Source organism: Meleagris gallopavo, chromosome 16, assembly GCF_905368555.1.
Source record: "Meleagris gallopavo chromosome 16, MGAL_WU_HG_1.1, whole genome shotgun sequence".
Taxonomy (NCBI): domain Eukaryota; kingdom Metazoa; phylum Chordata; class Aves; order Galliformes; family Phasianidae; genus Meleagris; species Meleagris gallopavo.
This window is the reverse complement of record NC_139419.1, coordinates 6976318-6997557: the sequence shown is the minus strand read 5'-3', so window position 1 is coordinate 6997557 and position 21240 is coordinate 6976318. Positions and strand designations below refer to the sequence as shown.

Here is a 21240-nt window from a genome sequence, read left to right as displayed (position 1 = left end):
CTGCACACAGTCCTTTGGCATGAGCAGCCAAGCAGAAGACTGGGATGGAAGGGTGTGAGAGGGAAAGAAGCGTGACAAGTGGAGGGAGCTGGAGGGCTGAGGATGAAGCAACAGTCTGCATACATATCTTGCAAAATCCTTGTGATTTTCCTGGGTCAATCTGCTTTTAGGGCATCACGAAGCAAATGGGTGAGGCCAAGCATCCCCAAACTGGCAATACCTGCATCTTCAAGACTTTTCTTCTTACAGATGATACCACAGCAGCCGATGGCTGCTCCTTCTGCCTTTGCTGAGGACAGAAATCACTGCTGAATGCGGGGAGGCCCCTCCTCGCTCTGTCGCCTCCCTCAGTGCATGCCGCAGGGAAGGAGCTGCTCAGGCACCCGGTGTGGAGGCAGCTCGGGAGCAGGAAGGACCTCGTGCCGTGCTGCCTTGTCCTCCTCAGCTTTGACTTCCCGACTCCCGCCCTTCTCACTCCAGGACCCAGCGCTGTGTCGTGCTCTGAGCGCAGGGACTTGTGCGGGGCAAGAGGAATTCTGCCCCGTGCTGCACCCCTGGGTAGTTCAGGACTCAGGTTCAGAGAGATGGGCAGGGCCTGATGGGACAGCGGCTGCCTCCATCCCTGCCCGGCTCAGACGGCAGAGCTATTGGAGCGGTGTCGGGCGTGGGGACAGGGCTGTAGTTCCAGACACCTCGCACGGGGACGGGACCTCTCAGTGCCTCCCCGTCGGCGGGACTCGCTAAGAGCTCGGGCAGCACAGAGCCCGGCGGGCGCGGCGGGCAGAGCGGGGCGGGCAGCCCGCACCTCTCCCGGGGCCCGGCGCAGCGGAGGAGCGAGGCCGGTCCTTGTCGCAGCGGAGGAGAGAGGCCGGTCCCCGTCGCAGCCCCGTCCCCGTCCCGGGCGGGCGGGAGCCCCGCGGCGCGGTTCGGGGGAGGCTGCGGCCGCCGTGCGATCGCGGGGGCTCCGGGAGGAGCTGACGTCAGGCGGCCCCTTAAATAGCAGCGCAGCCGCCTCTGCCCCGGCACTTCCCGCGGAGCCGAGAGCCGCAGCCGCGCCCGCCGGGGATGGGAGCGGCGGCGCCGGGGCCGCGGGCGCGCGGGGGCCGGGGCGGAGGGCGCAGCCCCCCGGGGCGGCCCGGCCGAGCCGCCGCCTAGCCGCGAGCCATGCCAGTGCCCGTGCCCGTGCCCGTGCCCGAGCGGCCCCGCCGGGAGCGCGGCGCCGGTCCCGCCGCGGGGCCCCGGGGGCAGCGGCTCGCCCCGCCGCCGCGCTGAGCCGCGCCGAGTCGCGCCGCGCCGGGCCGCGCCATGCCCGCCGGCGTGGCCCCATGGAGCCATGGCGCATAGGGCGCCGAGCGGGCGGGCCGTGGCTCCATCCCGGCGGCTGGCGCGGAGGGTGCTCTTCCTCTTCACGCTGTCGCTGTCCTGCTCCTACCTCTGCTACAGCCTCCTCTGCTGCTGCGGCGGCCCCGCCGCGCCCCGCGCCCGCTGCGCGCCCGTCCGCAGCGCCGCCGCCGCCAAGAAACTTCTGCAGAAGTCGCGGGCGTGCGGGCGGCCTCCCGCAGAGCCTCCGGGCAGCGCCGCGCCCGCCCGCCGCCCTCGGGAGCCCCCGGCCCCGCCCGCAGGCAGCGCCCCGGGCCCGACCCGTCCGGGCAGCAAGCGGCTGCCGCAGGCCATCGTGGTGGGCGTCAAGAAGGGCGGCACCCGCGCCGTGCTGGAGTTCATCCGCGTGCACCCCGACGTGCGCGCCCTGGGCACCGAGCCCCACTTCTTCGACCGCAACTACGACCGCGGGCTGGAGTGGTACAGGTGAGCGGTGCTACGAGAACGGGAACGGCCCCGGGAGCGGCGTCGCTCCGCGCTGCCCCGCGCCTCTCCCGCCCCGCGCTGCCCGCCCGGCTCGGGCTCCCCGCACCTCTCTGGGCCGTGCCGGCGGTGCCTTGCGGCGGCGGGGGGAATCGCGGCTCTGCGCGGAGCGGTTGCGAAGCCCTTCTGCTCCCGCGCATCCCCGGGGGGAGGCTGAGCGCAGGCGGCTGGGAAGGTCCCGGCGCGGCAGCCACAGCCCGTGCCCGGCAGGTCCCTCCGCTGCAGCCCAGGCGGTGCCGCGACTCCGCCTCATCGGGGGATGCACGCACCGCTGAGAAGCAGTCTCCGAATCACGACCGCCCCGGTACCGGTGCTTTGCGCAGCGTCCTTCGGAGCCCCTCTGCCGACAGCTTTTATCTCAGTGTCTGTGAGAGGGCAGAACGTCCTCCTGCGCCCCGTGTGCCTCGAGTCAGATAAATGAGCGTGTGCCCGCGATCCCTCATAATTCGCAGAGAACACCGAGTACATCTCCAGGAGGAGATGGTGAGATTTTAATTTAAGTAAAGGCTTTTGTGGACTGTTTGGTGATGCTCAGCGAGGACCCACAGCCGGCTGCATGCTCAGCGTGCTGCGGTGAGCGCTGCGGGAGCCCTGGGCAGCTCTCAGGCAGGGCTGGGTGCTCGTGGGGCATTGGCCTCGGGAAGCAGAGGAGGCTTAGTCAGACCCAGTGCCTGTGAGCGTGCAACAGGGAAGGCTGTTTGGCACATGGGCGGGGAGCAATGCAGCTGGCTGTGGGGCTGTGCACCCAGCTCTGCTCTCTTCCTCTTTTCCTGAGCAGAATGGTGCTCATCGGCTCCTGAAGGGATTGGGAAGCAGTGTGACGTGATGCTCGCTCTTGGCCCTTCTGGGATCCCTGTGTTTGTCTCTGTGCAGGCCAGACATGAGTCATGCCTGTGGCGTCAGGATGCTGCTTGCTGACTGCGAGTGGGTCAGAGCCACTCTGTGCATTACTGGGGTGCTGGACTAGTCCTCCAGCATTCCTGCCCAGGGAGCCAGCCCTAACACTGCAGCAGGAGGGCTGTCAGGGGGTACGGGCAGCCAGAATCATGAAGAGCCGTGTAACCAGAGGTGTGCTGCTCTGTGTGCAATCTGCTGGCAGGTGACTGGTGAGCTAACATGGGTGCAGGTGGAGAGCTCTGAAGCCTTTTTCCTGTCCTAAAGGAACTGCAGATTGCCTAAAAGCCATGAAGGGTGATTCTGTGATACAGGCAGAAAGTGACAGGAGCTGCAGCAGTTTGGTCGAAGGGCCCTGGTGTGGGTGGGTGAGAAGCAGGCTTATGCCGAGCCCCAAGCCCAGTGGGAACTCTGTGTGCCTTGCATCTGGCTGGGAAGTGGCACTGTCCTGGGCCTTGCAGGCCCCGTGGGTTACAATGGGGCAGGGGGAGCTCAGGGCTGAGAGCCTCGCTGGCAGCGGAGGACTGAAACTCATGGTAGTGATGAGAGCATGGCTGGGTGCTGCGGGGCCTGGAGTTGTGTCTAGATCAATGGAGAGATCACATCAGGACAGCGGAGTCTCCAAATTACTTCAGATAAAACAATTAAATGACACTTCCCGGGTTTTATTACTTTTTTTTTTATCTCACAAATGTGCCAAAACTTAAGCGCAGCGGCTGCTAATGTACAAAGTGTGGAATTGATTTTACTCCTTGCAAGTGAAGCAATTAAATGTGGAGCAGGTCTAATGCTCAGCACGATGAGCCGCTGTCGCCCTGCCAGGAGAGCGGGGAGCAGGGGATGGGCAGCGCTGGCACCCAGCGAGGGGTTGATGCCAGCACAGCCAGCAGCTGTCATCCGTGGGAGAGAGGGGACGCCATGGGCCCACTGGAGATGTGGGCTGTATGGAAGGGCGAATGCTGTCCTCGGTGAGCAGAGCCAGTGCTCAACCCCTCTGCTCCCCATGCTGCACAGGTGCTGCCTCCTTAGCGGCCAACCAAACACACCCTTGCTGTTCCCAATACCCATCAGCCATTCTCATCCTCTTCATTAGCAAGAGAAACACTACAGGAAAGGTATTTTTAGCAAGATCTGTTTTAAGACAACCGAAACCAACCAGCCAGCTACTGGGGAGGATCGATTCATCACCAATTCTGGGCTCAATGCTCAATATGGAGCTTTTCCTGCTGCAGCAGTGTGCCAATAACCTTCAATATTTTTCAGAACACAGAGAAAGCGGTGTCATTTAATTCGCAGTTAACTTTGAATGGCAGCTTGGGGTCAGCTTTCCAGGATTCCTGTGTGACCCCATGGGATGCTCAGCACTTCTCTTGTAGAGGTTTGTGGCAGTTGGGACTCCAGGGCACTGCCCAGCTATGGACCATGCATCTTCCCTGCAGGGAGCAGAACCCGGGTGGGAGGGAAATGCTCACGTTCCCCTGCACCTGCAGGAGGGAGCTGCAAACCCCGGCTCCTGCACTCCGCCTCACTAATTGCTCTCTGCTAATGGCCACGTTGGCTCTCACACAAATGGGAGCCCATTAGGTTTTGCCCAACGACACATACTGTTTTGTGGGCTTGACTGACAGTGCATTTTGCTAAAGTTAATTAGCAAGAAGAGAGGAAGGCAGCAAGCTTCAAGGATGCTTTGAAGTTTCCTTGACTTCAGACGGGGCCCTGGCTCGGAGGATGGGTGCATGGCCCCGCAGGGGCTGCAGTGCCCCAGAGCAGAGCATGAGACTGCTGGCAAGGCACTGACCCCAGTAGTGACCACAGTGCCTGGGAACTTCCCTGTCAGGGTGCTGGGAGGGCACGGGGAGGTTCCTCCTTGCAGAGCATTGAGCCTTCAGTGTTAATGATGCGTGTTCCCGTTCTGTCTTCCATGACCTTGTTTGTAAGCCCTGCAATTTGTTCTAACCTTCATTTCTTTGGCATGAGATTCTGCTCAGATCCCGGCACGGCTGTGGGCTCCAAATCTGAGAGGTGAAGGACGCTGCTGGCATCTATCAGGGGCTGCACATAGCCTGCAGTGCCCGTGGGAGCTGCTGTGCTGCAGGGCTGAGCAGTGCCCCCCAGCCCCCGGGTGCTGTGTGTGACTGCATGAGGGATCCCCACGAGCTGCAGCTCCCCCAGCCCAGCAGCTCTCAGCTCTGGGATTTGGGGCAGGGATGTTCAGGAAGAGGGGAGCTGCACGGTGCCTGTGTGCGTGACGGTCAGCAGCAGTGTGCCTTTTGGAAAAGATTGTGTTGACTTAAAGGACACCGCAAATCTCTGGAGCGTTTGAATGATTAAAAATGAATCAGCAACAAAGTTAATTACTGTGTTCACACTGCTTTTATGCATTGAAATGTCCCTCATTATCTGTCTGTGAGCACTGGTGTAAGTTCTTTGAACATAAACATTTATTAAAGGGAGCTGCTCTGTCATTAACACCCCGTGCTGCCTGGGGCTGGGCTGGGCTTTCTCTGGGTCTCTGCTCTGCACAGCACTTTCCCAGTGGGGACAGATCCCATGAACCATACGGCTTTAGGGGATGGTGCTGAGCCCACCCTGCGGGACTGAGCAGCGACGAAGCCCTACTGCCAGAGATCCCACAGTGCTGCCATCCGCATTCCCCACCGGGGCCAGGGCTGTGGCTGCTCCCAGCGCCATGTCCCTGCATGAGCAGCAGCTGTTCTGGTGTCAGCTGCTGTAGTGCTGTGTCCTGAAAGTCTGCTGCAATGTCACTCCGCTGGTGAGAGCTTCTTTTATCTTCCTCACACCTCAGTTTCTCGCATGCTTGACCCAGTTTTGCTAAAATCTTCGTGGAGCTGTGCTAGAGCTTTCATCTACTGACACTGTTTGCAGTCCTGCCATGCCTGGTACGGCACAGCATGGGGTGGCACAGCACTGATGGCTTGGCACGGCACAGCATGGTATGGCGTGGCAGGGCACAGCATGGCACTTGCATCCTCTAAGCCATGGTCACCTCGCTCTGTGTCCAAGTAGCATATCCCAGCCACAGGTGCGGAGCCCGCACGCAGGAACACACTCAGCCCTCCCACCAGAGCCAGCACGGGGGATTTTTTTTTTGCCAAATTAAACAGTTTGGTTTTGTGCCGACGAGTGGCTGAAGTCCAGGATTGTGCACACATCAGTCTGTGGCCTCCGAGGAGAGCTCTGACTTCACCCGCCAAATCCTCTGCACACAGCGAGTGGCGGCAGCAAATATTTGCCTGGAGCTGGCAGTGCTCCGTGCAGCACTGTGCGGGCTGAAGGCAGAGCCATAACGGGATTACTGAGCACATGCTCCCCCCGTGCATGTTGATCCGCAATATCTCAATCATCTGATGAATTTTTGTACAAATTTATCCCTGGGAGAGTGTTTCACGCATGTTCAACATCAAAGCAACGTAGCCAGCAAGGGAGCGTATGTTTCTTTAATGTGGGAGTGTTGTAGGGACTGCAGGGTGCCCAAAGGCAGATTATGAGAGAATTAATAATTCAGGTCTGGGAAAGGTGCTGGAGAGAAGTTAACTCCTTCCAGGCAGGTGTTGATTCACAGGTTGGGACAGAGCATTAATGCTCATCTACAATGTACTAAAGGGCTTTAAGAATTTAGTAACTACAATAAAAATAATCTCTAATTCAAGAGGAATTAATGCTGTATCTCCAGCCAGATTAGTGCAGTGAGCAGGGGATTTGCTGGAGCTGGGGATGCCCAGCAGGTTTGATGCACATCCCTGGGTTGCACCCTGGACAACCAGAGTGGCAGTGGGGCACCATGGGGCAGTGCAGCCTTGTGCTGTGCTGGGGAGGCTCTGTCTTCTTCCCCATGTGTCTGCAGCTGTGCAGGGCCCCGTTGTGTCCTGGAGAAGGGGCTCTCAGCTGTCCCACACTGTCAGCCAAGCAGAATGTGTTGCAGGGAGCACTGTGCCACAGAGGACTGAGAAATGTTGGGGTGACTAGGGCACTGGTGAGTGGATGTTGGCATCCCAAAGCCAAGGGCATGGAGAGCTGCAGTACCCCTGGTGGTGGGATACCCCTGGTGATCACTCCCAGCCTTTTTGACAAGCACAATTAAAAGCAAATGAAGGAGAAAGCTGAAGGCATGCCACTGGGAGTGGCAAGGGAGCTGCATCACTAGACAGTGCCTCCTGGAAGGAGACCCTACGACTGCTCCCACGGCCTCAGGACGTGTCCCTGCTCCCACAGCTGATCACTGGGGCAGGTGAGGGGAACAGCTGCTCTGCAGCTCACACTGCTTCAGTGAGACCATTGTGGAGATCGTCCTGCCACATTCCCAGACACGTCCATGCCCTGCTGCTCATTCAGCATCACCTTTAACCTCCTGCATTTCTGCTGCGTCGCAGATTATCTTCACCAGGACAAAGCACTCGTGCACACGGTGCCAAATGGACAGTTCCAGTGTGGTTGCCACAGCCCCAGGGTGCTGTGAGCAGTCATAATGGTGGCATCACCCTGTCTCCAGGTTTGGCCATACAGGTGAACCCCTGAGCAACCAGCAGCAGCCCCGGAGCCAGCAGCATTCATGTCTCACCTCTGCACATCCCACACCTGAGCGAGTGCTGCAGTGAGCCTGGCCCTTCCGTGTCACCAGGATGTCACTGCACTGGCACTGGCTCTGACAGCACTGGGGTCCGGCACTGCAACCTGCTGCATCTTTGGCTAAGGAGCACCCAGGAAGGAGCCCACTGCACCCACAGCACCGTGCAGGTGCTGAAAGCCTTCAAACCTGAACACGCCAGCCCTGGGCTTAAAACTATGTGACATGCTATTTGTATGCAAATAACTTTCAGAATGCAGAAGTCCAAAAATATCATTTTAAAGTCAACTATAATTAAGTTTGCAATGCATTTCCCAGCTCCTGCAGCTCTGGGGATCCCGCCGTTAACACAAAGATGAATGTGTGGATGACATTTCTCCCCCTCGCACGGTTTTGCTGGTGATTTATTTATCTATTCGGGCTGGGTTTTGTTGTCTCAGCAGTCTCTGTTGTTCAGGAGCAGCGAACACTGGGAGTCCATTTAAAAAGAAAACAACTCCTGTCTCATTTCCGTAATTTATTATGCGGAGATTTTGTGTTTTTCATAATTGATTAGAACCTGTAATTTCATTTTTTAAATACGTGGACCTATTAGCTCACGTAATGAAAGTCTAACAAGCCTGAAGATGAGCCATTAATGAAACAGCAGTTTTATGATTCTCCAACAATATATTGTAACGGCAGTTCGCTTATAAAGCTGTCCTGCACTGATTTACACCGAAACTTGTTTGTGATATGGAGATAGCAGCAGTGGTGCCTGGCACTAAATTAGCACTTCCTGACAGTCATTAAACAATGGGAATCATAATCTGGATTTATGGGGTTTGGAGCAGAGCAGTAGGAAAGTCCAATTAAGCCACGGCTGTGCTCAGGTACCTATGTAAAACATCTCTATTAATTTATGCTAGCGAATTAGTTCTCTTTCAAACAAAAGAACTGGAGAAGAGCAGGTGAGGGTTGCAAGGCCAGCAGCACCGTGCCCAGATGAGTCCTCTCTGGGCAGCGTCTGCTGTTGGGTTTCTGACTGCAGCTCACACCCAGTGCCAGGGGCTGAGGACATTGCACCGAGGACCCTGCGGTGGGTGCTGGGCTGAAGGTTCCCCCCCAGAAGGTCTCTGCTTGCAGCCAGCAGGCGCGTGCATCTTTCCACACATGCTGCAGTATACCAGGAAGAGGCATGGCCATGCAGGGTTATCCCATGAATAAAGCAGTGCCTGTGCTCTCCAGTGGAACGGCTGCAGGCAGGGCTGCTGATGTTTGCTTTCTGTGACTGCTCCTGTCCTGAGGCTTTGCTGGGCGAGCCCACACATCAATAGATCCAACTCTATTAAGATGACTGCTGCACCAGCTCCTCCTGTGCCTCGCTGCCCTGGTTCCCTTGCACTCCCGTGCAGCCACATGGCTGTGCCTATCCTGTTGCAGGAGCCCCGGGGCCCACGACCCCCACACCGAGCAGCTGCAGCAGGTCCCCGGCTGCAGCATGAAGGGTTTGTTGCCAGCAAAGCCTTCCTGGAGGCACATCTCAGAGCTCACGGTAAAGCTCTCCCCAGGCAGCGTCTGTTTGTGCCTTACAGCTCACAACTGAATTGTAATCAGCGAGCCACTAACTTCCACTGCAGAGTGGAAGAAGTAACAGATGCTTTTGAGCAATAAACATAATTGAAACATGAAGTGCCTGTGAGCACAGCAGGCCCTTGGGGTGCACTCCCCAGTGCATGCCCAGAGCACTGGGCAGTGCTGCAGCCATCTGTGTCCAGCATCATTTTATCCTCATTCCTTCCAAAGCCCTGAAGGTGGAAGAGAGGCTTTTCTGCTCGCAGCCCAACCAAAAGGATGCCATCAGTACAAGTGTAGTCCCAGACCCCTCAGTCAGACTTTGGGTCCCCCTCTCCTCGATCCCCAGCGCTGCTGCTGTTGGCAGTGCTCCCATATGCCCTGTGCTGTCACAGTGGCACTGAGCCCCAGGGGGCTTGTGCCAGCTCCTGGCACAGCGCAGGCACCCTGCCCTCCTGCTGCAATGGATCTAATGGTTGACTCTGGTAGTACAAGGCCAATTTATAAATCTTTCCGTCCCATTAGATTTTATTTGATTTGGATGTTCACGCGTCAAAGCAAATGATTTAATTAGCGCTAAGCGGGGCTGCCTGCCCCAGCGCTTCCAGCCCTGCGGTCTGCCTTCACCCAGAGATGGGCTCCAGGGCTGTGTGGGGCTGCTGGGGACCAGGCATAGGTGGGGACAGCTGTGATCCCATGGAGTGAGGCTGCACTTGGGGCTGGCACTCGGCCCTCACTGATAGTGCCCAGCAGAGCCATAGAGCAGTGATGGCAGGGGCAACTGCAACAGTTCCAGAAGGAGCAACTGTAATTTCTTTTGGGAATGGCAACCAGTGTAGCAATGAATATGTGATGAATGGACTGGGGGCTCCACAGAGATTTTCTCATGGTTAATGCCATGGCAGGGGTCAGGGCAGACGGTTGCAGGGTGAACTCACACATTGCCCCGAAGCTGGTGAATTCAGCACCAGTGGAGATGGAGCTGCCACAGCTACTGCATGGCACCTCTCCAGGGCAGTGCCCTCCCCTCTGTCCTGCATAGCTCTGGGCCCTTGGGGCTGAGCATCCCAGGTAGGTGCAGCCCCACAGGAGCTGGGACAGGACATGGCTGGGGCAGCCCCTGCAGCACTACAGGAGGGAGCTGTGTCCTCCTACCCTCCGGTCCTGCTGGGAAAGGACACCCTGCCAGCCTGGTTCTGCTCCTCACCACCTCATTCTCTGCTTGCAGGAGCCTGATGCCACGCACACTCGACAGCCAGATCACGGTGGAGAAGACCCCCAGTTACTTTGTCACCAAGGAGGCCCCACGGCGGATTTTCAACATGTCACGGGACACCAAGCTGATCGTGGTGGTGCGCAACCCCGTCACCCGCGCCATCTCGGACTACACGCAGACGCTCTCCAAGAAGCCCGACATCCCCACCTTTGAGGGGCTGTCCTTCCGCAACCGCAGCCTGGGGCTGGTGGACACCTCCTGGAACGCCATCCGTATCGGGATGTACGCTGTGCACCTGCAGAGCTGGCTGCAGTACTTCCCCCTCTCTCAGATCCACTTTGTCAGTGGGGAGAAGCTGATCACCGACCCGGCTGGGGAGATGGCCAAGGTGCAGGACTTCCTGGGCATCCGGCGGGTCATCACTGACAAGCACTTCTACTTCAACAAGACAAAAGGCTTTCCTTGCCTGAAGAAAACAGAGAGCAACAGCTCACCGCGCTGCCTGGGCAAATCCAAGGGGAGGACTCACGTGCAGATAGACCCCGAGGTGATAGAGCAGCTTCGGGACTTTTACAGACCTTACAACATCAAGTTCTATGAAACAGTCGGGCAGGACTTCAGGTGGGAATGAGCAGCCGGGAGCAGAGCTGCGGTGACATGAGCTGCAGTCTTCCACGGGGCAATGGAGGGGGCAGGGCCAGGACCTGCACATCTCCATTCTTCCTGCAGCCGCAGCATGGCAGGAGGGGGCCAGGCTGTTGCGGGGTGAGCAGGGCCAGGACCACAGTGTCCCACAAGTGTCACAGGTGCTGCCATCCCAGTGCACAGCTGTGTAGTCCTATGTGTTGGTGCTGTGGTGATGGCCCCACTTCCAGGGTATGTCCTCCTCAGCATCCCAAAGGGACCCGGGCACCCGGAACAGAGGATGTGCCCAGGGCAGGCAGGGCTCTGCTGCCCACTGCCTTCTATCCCTGCAGAGCAGTGTGGCTCAAGAGGGTGAGATGTATCTGCTTGAATCAAAACGTCTTTGAAACATGTTGTACCAATATTTTGTCCTGTGAATAAAGCACAGAATCCTGCTGTTACGGGTACTTTAGTGGCACTAGTGTCCTTGTTCAGCATGTGATCCCTTGTGTAAATAAAAGAGGCTACCACCGGTCCTTACGCATGGGCTTTTCTTAGGGCAACCTCCTCTGTGTTTGGGGCAGCCCCTTGGCATCCTGCTCCCAGCTGTGCCGCTGGGCTGCCGGTGCTGCAGGCAGAGACCCAGGGACAGCACGAGAGGGAGGGAGGAGGCCCTGCAGAGCTTGGCGTGGGGCTCAGCTGCTCCAGTCACGACACCAGGAATGACACTGACATGGCCTGGCACAACGGGGCAGATCTGTGCTGAGGTTGTGCACTCACGGCCCTGTCCCATCCTGCAGCACTCCATCTCAGCAGGCTATTAGCAGTCACAGTAACAAGCACCACTGGTCGTGCATATCAACAGCAGCTCTTGCTGGAGAGATGTTATCTGCCTTTCTGAGTGTTGGACTGTTTGAATCATCTATTGATTTTCTCAGTAAATCTCAGGCGTTTCTGTCAAAGGTTGCAGTTTACCACTAGCATCTAAATCCCAGCTAGAGCTCAAGCTGCAGCCTGCCCTGCCTGCAGGCAGCCCCGTGCCCATAGAACCATAGATAGCATCATGGAAACGTTAAGGTTGGAAAAGGCCTCTGGGATCACCAAGCCCAATCCCAGCCCCTCCCACCATGCCCACCAGCCGTGTACCTCAGTGCACATCTCCACGGTTCTTGAACACCTCTGGAGATGGTGACTCCACCACCTCCCTGGGCAGTGTGTGCCAGTGCAGGACTGCTCTTCCTGAGCCTTCCTGGGGCTGATTCCTGTGCAAAGAACTCTGATGAGAACAGCTTGGAGGTAATTCATGGCCATCTTACAGCACCCTCCCTGCATCTCTCCCACCATTGCCCAGCAGCAGCTGCAGAAGCCAGGGAGCACCCAGCAGTGTGGCCCCAGGGACAGCTGTGGGCAGGCGGTGGCCAAGGGGGAATTATCAGGAAGATGGGATATCTTCTCATATGATTTCTTCCTTTAAAGGAAAAAAAAAAACATTCACAGCAAGACTCACAAATCCCAGGCTTGCAGTGAAAAAGCCATTTCCAATCCACTCCAAGGAAGCAGAAGGTACTGGGCTAGATTGATCCCCCCAACAATGCCATATTAGTGGGAAATTAGAGCTGGAGGCTGGGGAAACCACTGCAATATCAAACACTCTACATTTGTTCTTACAAATGTAGGGAGTAGAAATAGGTTTGCATCAGGTATTAAATTTCTAAGAGGTAGGCAAATGAGTGCTCAGGAAGGGCTGTGCTGACGATGCTAATCATGTTGGAAGCTCCTAAAACAAGGCTTAAAAAGCATTCAAGCAGGCGACCTGTGCACGGCAATGCCAGCGCTGTGCAGAGCGGCTGCAAGAGGGACCTGGGTGCCACAGCAGGTGCCAGCATGGAGCTGAGTCCCCCCAAGCTCCCAAATGCCACTGGGTCCTCAGCACACAGCACAGAGCCCTCTGGTGCACAGCATGATTTCAAGCAGCCCGGATTAGAGGGACTAATCCCCTCCCAGTGGCTAAATCAGCCCAAAGCCCTGGCTTAGTGAGTGCTGGGAGCGCCCGTAAGCACGTGCAGAGTCAGGGAGGAGGAGATGCATGGGGTCAGGGCTCCCATCCGTCCCATGCAGCAGCAGGAAGCAAGGCTGGAGCCCTGCAGGGCTGGTCACAGTGTAGGGCGATGCTGGGCCCACATCCATACAGCAGGGGCAGTCAGTGCCAATGGCCTCCAACAGCCCTGCAAGAGAGGGATGTGCAGGGCAGCCCAAGGTAATTGGCTTTGTCAGATGTATTTCATGTGCTGTACAGCTGTGGTCCTGAGCAGCATCCATGTGATTAAACGGTCATAATAGGTGGTAGGAAAAAGCTTTAGGAGTGAACTTGATAAGCCAGCATGTAAATCATAACAGCTGTATAATTTTTATGGGTATGCCTTTATTGTCCCCTATGTTTTGGTTAAGGGCAGCAGAGTGCTGTGCTGCAGAGTGCATCACGGCTTGATGGAAACGTCCACAGACAGGATGGCACAGCAACCTTTGGGTGACTCGGTTAACATGCGTGCCAAGTTCAGAGCACTGCATCCAGCTGCACGCGAGGAGGGATCAGACTGCAGCCATGGATGTCAGCACTCACGTTCAGTGCACAGTGACGCAGCACTGCCCCTGTAGTACAGCTCAGGACAGGTTCTCCTGGGGCAGGAGGGTGCCTGCTCCCTCCTTGCTGCTGCAGGACCAGGGTCGTGTACCCTTGTAAGGCTGCAGGGCTCAGGACACTGCCACAGCCCCCCAGTGCTGCAGCCCTGCAGCCATCGCGTGCTCTGTGTTGTGATCAGATCACTCAGGCTTGAAGCCCCTTGAGTGGCTGTTTAATATTTATCAGCTCATAAATACTTAAACATAATGAATGCGACTTAAGTGGTCCCCGGTCCTGTTTATGCTGAAGAGCTCTTGAGCCACGCTGGGTTAGAGGAAACCTGTCCTCTCATGGCAAGACCCCAGCAAAGGCAGGAGGTGGCTGTGAGCATGCAGCTGCAGGCACAGAGCTGCGGGCACTCAGCTGCTCTGCTCTCCTGGTGTGGTGCTGCTCAGTGGCACCAGAGGTTGGGGTGTCCCAGCCATGAGCACCACTCTGCACCACCCAGCTCTGGGCTGCATGTTGGATGACACCGCAGTATTTTCAGTTGCTTGAGAAGCATCGTTTGTCTCTCAGACTGAAGTGGGATCACGTATCCGTAAGTGGTGAGAAAATTTCATTAACTTCTTCTTAATTAATATAGTTCACCTTCACTCCTGGCTCCGTGTTTATTGGCTGCAGCAGAGAGCAGGAGCCAAGTGAGAGCCTTAGAGCCGGGGGGAAGCTCAGCCACATCCCTCTCCCTTTGAGAGCTCTGTGGCCATGGTTGCTGCTGGGCCAGGCGGATGGACCCAATGATGGACAGAGCCACGGTCAGATCCACAGACAGACCCACGGACGGACCTGCTGCTCTCTTCCTATTGCAGAAGTCAATCGGATTTCTATTTTATGTGAGCCAGTAAAGTGTATAAACTGATCACACTCCTCTGAATCTCAGGCTTTCTGAGGAGTTCCGTTCACTTAGGAACCATATCCACCCCATCCCCGGGTCAGTCCACAGCCCCTCCTGTGATGTTCTCAGGAATTGCCCTGCAGGATGTCAGCTCCAGGTCCCATCATGCTTCCCAATCCTTCTGTGCTCAGTTCTCAGCCCACAGTTCTTGCCCAAAGCCTGGTGCTGACTGCTTCCACTCCCACCCACCTGTGTCTCCGAACTGAGTTACACAGAGTTCTAACGACCTTTCTCTCCACCCAAGAGGAGCCGGGCAACAAATAAATGTGCTCATTAACAGGAACCTCTAACCCCTTGGAAATGATTAACGCTCAGGCAAGAGTTGGGATGGCAATGCATTCAAGTAGGTCAGGATCCTTCCTTGTATTTTACCAGGCTGCAGCAGCCGACAGCAGTGTGCTGTCAGAGCAGCCCTGCACAGTGCCACCATCTCCAGTGGTACCACTATCACCATCAATGCCAGAGTAGAGCCAGCTGAGCCCCCAGAGGCACAGCCACAGTGACATAAGCACCTCCTGCTACTCCGCACACCAATGGGCACAGTTAGTTCACGTTGAAGGTTTTCCAAGTTCTTCCACAAGCTCTGTGCTCCATTGAACAAGAGCATGTGAAAATGGGAGGATGTGATGGTATCAATACTGCACTGAAGTCTGGGCATCACTGCATTATTCGTCACCTGACAGCTAATTAGCCAGAGGCCCAATTAGGACGGCTCCCTGCAGCCAGGGCACTGCCATGCTGAGCCAGTGGTGGGCTCTGAGCTCAGGGACGGCTGTGAATGCTCCCAACAAAAGCATTTCAGCTTTCAGGGAAATGCCGCCCTTCATCCCCTGCAAGGAAACCATCTCCAAAGGCACAGGTGGCAGTGCAAGGCCATGGGCCTGGTCCCAGCCCACCCAACAGCAGCTGCACGGCACCAGGAGCACAGGAACAGAGGTGATGGCAGTGCTGCTGTCTGCAGCCCGTGTGTGCAGCAGTGATGCCTGCATGCTGCAGTGCTGGCGATAAGCATGGCTCAGGTACAAATATTTACCCAGAGACTGAATGGATTCAGCTGAGTTCATTCCTATTAGAGGGTCTGTTAGTAATTATCTGAATACGCGTGATTACCTGGGGACCTATAATCTGCCACAGTAATGAGTTCAATGGCTGATGTGGCATAACAAACAGGAGGGGGAGGGGTGGGCATTGTGGCAGGGGCACGGCAGGGCCCAAGGACAGTGGGGGCATGGAGCTGGGAGGCACAGGGTCTCCCAGCAGCAGAGAAGGACGAGCCTGGCTCCATCCTTCGGTGTCACACAGCATCTCCCCTTCCTGCTCCTGGGATGGGGTTATAGACCTTCCCCTCCTCCCCCAGCAGCCCTCAGCCTCCCCAGCTCTCCTAGCACTGCCGGGTTCTTGTGGATCCAAACACTTTATTTAAGAAATAATGGTCTGAGAGCGCAGATAATCTCCGTCCCATCTCTGCCTGCTGCAGTGCTGCCATGTGCTATCACCATGTTTAGTTATGGCACTGTTGTGAGAGCAATGCAGTCATTAAGCTCTAATTTCTAAAACAAAGATAAAATTACGTGATTAAGATCTAATTAAACCCTAACTACCAGCACCATGAATCACTCCAGCACACAGTTTAATGGATGTCTTTTGAAGGCATCGCGCATTTTGTTTCCTTCTGCGGCTGATGATTTCCCTGAAGGGATTGGGTCTGCTCACTCTGATGTTTGCTTTGCTGCTCTGCTTTGGCTGGGGACCACTAAAAATGTTTACATGTGAGCAAGAAGCTCGAAAATCCATTTCTAACCAGACAGAAAATTTCACTTGACAAGCTCGTTCAGACGTGTATCTCAGTAGAAATAATCAGAGCACGGAGGGTTCTTAATGCCAGCGCCGTCCCCCAGCCCCCAACCTGCTAACGCAATTTCAGTCCTGACATGAGCTGTGCTGCAATTAGCGTGGGCTGCCTGCATGCTGGAGAGTCGTGCCCGGGTGCCTGGTGGCCAGAGCTGCGCTGCCTGGCATTCAGACTCCTTGTTAGAAGGGAAAAACAAGGCAGAAAACTCCTGCACAGCTCTGGACTGCTGACTCTGAGGAACAGTGCCATAACAATTTTGATGGAGAGTATTGTCATTTTTCTTTTCACCTGCAAAACATCAGTCTCCGCTGCCCAACCAAGGCTGCTTGATGCAGTCAGGCTCATCACGTGGGCGATGGTGCCCTGCATCCCCTCAGCCCTTGGCGTCCCTCCTTAGCAGCCAAGCACTGCAAAACTCAGCGCTGAGAGCTCCCACGATACTTACCACGGGGCAAAGAGCTGAGACTCACCTCACATAGAGTATGCTCTTCCTTGGGGCAAGGTGACTGCCTACCCATTGCTCACATGTTGGAAGGGATGGAAAAGGGCACTGCAGAGAAACAATGCGAAGAGAAGTTATGGCCCCATTTAGGTTTGCTTTATTACCTCTTTTTGGCAGAAGAACACCTGTTTTTCCCTGAGATGTCACATTAAATGAACACATCCTCCCAAGGGCAGCTGCAGTGCAACAAGTGCCCAACGAACTGCTGATGGGAAGGGGAACTCCATCATTAATCGCATGCTGGGAGACAAAGTGGTTCTGAGATCTGCCCCCCCCATATAACTGCTAGTGGATCCTAATAACAGCAGTAAGTCAGGGGAATGTTCCCCAGGTTACTCAAACAGCCAAGAGAGATAGAGGAGCTGGAGAGGAAATAGAGGAATCGAGTACTGCCAGTGCTCCTGCTGTACACTGCTGGAGGAGCTCACTTCCTTAAGGTGCTCCTGGCAATGTGACAGGCTCACACACATCACCAGTGGGCACTGGGCAGGGCTACACAGGTCCCGCAGCGTGTGAGCACACTGTGAACAAAGCAGCACAAAAACAGTGGGAAATGTCCCTGCTGGGATCAGCTGGGCCCAGCAATACGGGGCAGGCAGCACAGCCCTGCATGGTGTGGGATGTGGGGGGCTCATAAGGGGGAGGAGAGGACCTGTGGAGTCCGGTGGGAGCAGGGAAGAGAGAGACATCGGCACCCAGCACATCCACACCTGGGAGCAGCTTCAAAGGGAGAGAAAATGCTGCTGCTCTGAGTTAATATTCCCTGGTGGAGCTTCTTCTCCTCATTATTCTGGTCGTTACTTAAGCAACAGCCGCTCAACACTTGTGGTTCAGCAGCTGAGGAAGGGCTGAGTGCAAGAGGCTAATTTATTTTCTTTTAGTGCTCCTCATACATGGCAGCCCCTGGCTGCTCCTCACCGCTGGTAACCAACTGTAGGCATTTCAGATATTTCTAATGTATGAAAGCAACCGGGAAACAGAAATTACCCTCTCTGAAATAATTCCTGAGACAGATTTCTGTTGGCACTCTGCAATAGATGCGCAGGGGAGGCACATGCTGCAAGCACTAGCTTGCTTTTCCTGAGCAATTTATTAGCCCCGCCATCTGGTTAGGACTTCATTTCTTTCCCCCGGTTAAACGTTCCTCAACGACAGAAATGGCATCTGCAGGAAACATGAGTAATGGGAGCAGCAGTCATCCCAGACCCACATGCTGCATGGATGTGCTGGGCTCAGTGGGGCTGTGCTGGAGCCCGATGGCTCTGTTGTCCCTCCTGCCCCACTGCTCTGCCCCAGCCCAGAGCTGCAGACATTTCCCATGGTGGGCACCCACTGAGATCTGGAGTGGGTGACAGATGATCTGCTGAGGATGCGCTGCCTCCGCCTCTGCCTCTGCAGCCCAAATGAAATTAAAATATTGACAGAAGCAATTTCCAGGGGGAAATTGGAGGAGTTGGCAGCGGAGCTGGAGGCTCCCGCTGAGTGCCCAGCATCCACCATCCCAGTGCTCATCACCTCCCCCTTGGTGTAATGAAGCATCCCCAGCGCAGCTAACGGGCACTTCTGGCTGGAGGTGTCGTGGTGCATCCCATAATGAGCAGTGGCTCAGGCCCCAGGCGATAGGGATAGGAGGACTTCACGCCTTACTTCCTTACCTTCCTCTGCATAAATAACACAGATAAACTGAATTACATGTTCTTTAGCTACATGTCTTAACACTGCCTGGATGGAGTTAGTAAAAGGCACACTGTGCTGCTTCATTGCACTTCACATAAGCCAACCCATAGAAAGAGCAATTGGACCATTATTCACTGCATATGAACACTGCTTGGGCACTTGGGTGTTGCCCTGGCACCCAGCCCCAGCCCAGCACTGCCCTAGGATTACTGCAGAGCTCTGGACACATCCTCATGACAGGCACCAGCTGCCACCTGCCACTCTGCACAGAGCATCCTGCAGCCACTACTCCCCTCTGCACCACCCCACGGCTGCAGGAGCACCATCATCTGCAAAGGTGGGAACCCAGGGCCACACAAGGGCACTGCATGTGCATGCATCAAAAGGCTGAAAAATGAAAGCAATTGGGCTGGAGAAGCCCCACGGAGGAACTGGAAGAGCCCGTGCCCTACCTCTCAGCAGCCACACAGAGTTTGGTGGCAGCTCAGTGGACTCTGGGTGTGCTCCGAGCTGCCTCAAACAACAGGCTGGCAGGAGATCAGGTTGACTGCAATAAAAATTTCATTACTTGTGTGTTTGAAAAGCTGTTGTACTATTTTAGAGAAGAAAGGTAACCTGTCATGGTTTATTAATGCGCTGTAATGGGGCTCTTCGCAGGCAAAGGACACGTGGGAGCTGCAACGTGTGCCATGGGCTGTGCAGCTCCGGCTGCAGCACGCAGAGCACTGCATTCCACATCCCACCTCATGCAGGGACTCCCAATGTGAGAAGCAGCACTGCTGGGTGCCATTTCCAGGGACAGGGCCCAGCACAGCCGTAGGAGCCCAGCATCCCCTGCACACACACTGAGGAAACAGCAGAGAGGTGCTGAGTTAGCCAGGGCCCTTCTCCTTCTCCTTGAAATACGCACTGAAGTGTTGAGGATGGCAGAGACAAGAGCTGCATAAATCTGCCTATTGCTGCAGCCCCAATGAAAGGAACTATGGCGGTTAATTAAATCTATTCATAATCAGATGGATTTTGGTCTTACTTTGGGCACAGTTTCTGCTGTTTTCTCTCCTCTCAGAATCATCTTCCCAGAGAGATTCAGGGAAAAAAAGCAAACCCAACACTTTCTGAGCGCATCGCAAAATGCATTTTCCCCAGAGAGCCTGTGCGTGATTTCCCTGCAGGCAGCACAGCAGGGCCAGCCCAGCACTTGGCTCTCTGAATGCAGTGCAAGGGTTTCCTATTCCCCTCTCTTTCACACTGTCCCACAAGGCAGCCACGTTCTTCCTGCTCCCTGCCCCTGGCTCCACATTTCTCATCACCTCCATATCCCCCTGCCTACGTCTCCATGTCCCCACGTCCCACATCCCCATGTCCCCATCTCCCCATGCCACCCCAGTGTCTGCTCCCCGCCTGCCCCCCCCCCAGCACCCATCACTTCTGTGCCATTGCCCCATTGGCCAAACTTGTAATCTCATCAGAGAATGAAATCAGATTTGTCTGACAAACCTGCTCCTTTTCAGCCAGGCTGACAGGCAGGAATTTATGTTTTCAGGCTCTAATTCTCCCATTAATTGACTCTTGCAGCAGTTCTCCCACTGCTTTGTTCAGGACTGATGTCAGGCTAATTGGACGCAGCCTTCCTGCTCACCTCCCTGCTGCTGCATGCTGCACCACATCCTTCTCCTACTGCCATTTCCCTGCTCCCAACTCATCACCCACGGTGCCACCGTGTCCGTGGTGGTGCCAGCAGCTGGGTATCCTGCAAGTAGCTTTGGGACAGCCCAAACTACCAGGGCCTTGCAGAGCTGCTGCATCTCTGAGGTTTTTCCTCCTCAGTGTCCTTTTCCTGAGTGTTTAATGGACAATTTGCACGTTGCAGATTCATTTTTAACAATGCTTTTAATGAAGGTACATGGCTGTGTGTGTATGCGTGCGTCAGCTGTCCAGGCTCGCACTACACTTTACAAATCAGCACTACTTTTGGGAAAGCTAATTAAACATAATCATGAAAACCTCATTAGTCCTCATTTACATAAGATACACAGAGAAATTCCTTAACCCTTAATCCTGGCAGTCACAATTCATTTAGATATCTCCCGTTTGCTCTATTCAAAGGCAGCAGCACAGCCTCATCCTCTTCATGCACACTCCTCCACAGCACCACTCCTAGGGCAGGATGGGGCCACTGTTCCTCAGCCCTTCAAATGATGCTGAACCCAGCCCATGCCAGCACAGGTCTGTCTGCATGGTAGGCAGCATATCCTGCACCACAGGCTGAGCATCAGCATATCCTGCACCACAGGCACCAGGGCTCTGCGGAGCAACTGGGAAGGTGGTGGTCATGCAGCACATGTCAGGACCACCACGTTGGTCACCACATGTCAGGACGGTGCCCACCACTCCCTGGGCAGTACAGGAGTGGCAACGTGCCTCTGTGCTCCTGGTGCAGAAATGCAGCTCAATTAGAGCCCCCGTGTCATACAAATGTTGGAGCATTAGAAGTATTGGATAAAAGTGCTTCTGCTATTAAAGCAGCTCACGTCCTGGAAGCCTCCGCAGTAAGCTGTGCAATTTCACCCTGCGATACCACTGGATTAAGCTGTCCCCACAAAAGCCTCTTATAGTACGAAAAAAACCATTAGCAACCTATGAAATCAATAGACAACACGGTCCTGTTGCTGTAAAACAACAGAATTAGCCGCAGAGCCAGCAATAGCACCAATTAAGCTGGGGCCTCATTCCATAAACTCACACAGGAAGGGCTCGGTGGAACCAGAGGAGCAGTCATCCCACACGGGGACGTGTGAGCCAGAGCTCAGCAGTACAGGCAGTTCCCATGCACATGGCACAAGGGGTGGCACCCCGGCACCAACCCCTGCGTGGGATCCAATGTGAGCATGGGGAGCCCCT

At 55.6% G+C, this 21240-nt stretch overlaps 1 protein-coding gene across 1 annotated transcript; it reads left to right on the top strand.

Annotated features, from left to right (window-relative positions):
• The first annotated feature begins 579 nt into the window (after window positions 1-579).
• On the top strand, window positions 580-11203 carry HS3ST2 (heparan sulfate-glucosamine 3-sulfotransferase 2). Its single transcript, XM_085237751.1, has 2 exons — window positions 580-1806; window positions 10125-11203. Exons 1-2 carry the CDS (start codon window positions 1334-1336, stop codon window positions 10741-10743), a joined length of 1092 nt encoding a protein of 363 aa, XP_085093877.1. The 5' UTR covers window positions 580-1333; the 3' UTR covers window positions 10744-11203.
• The last annotated feature ends 10037 nt before the right edge of the window (window positions 11204-21240 follow it).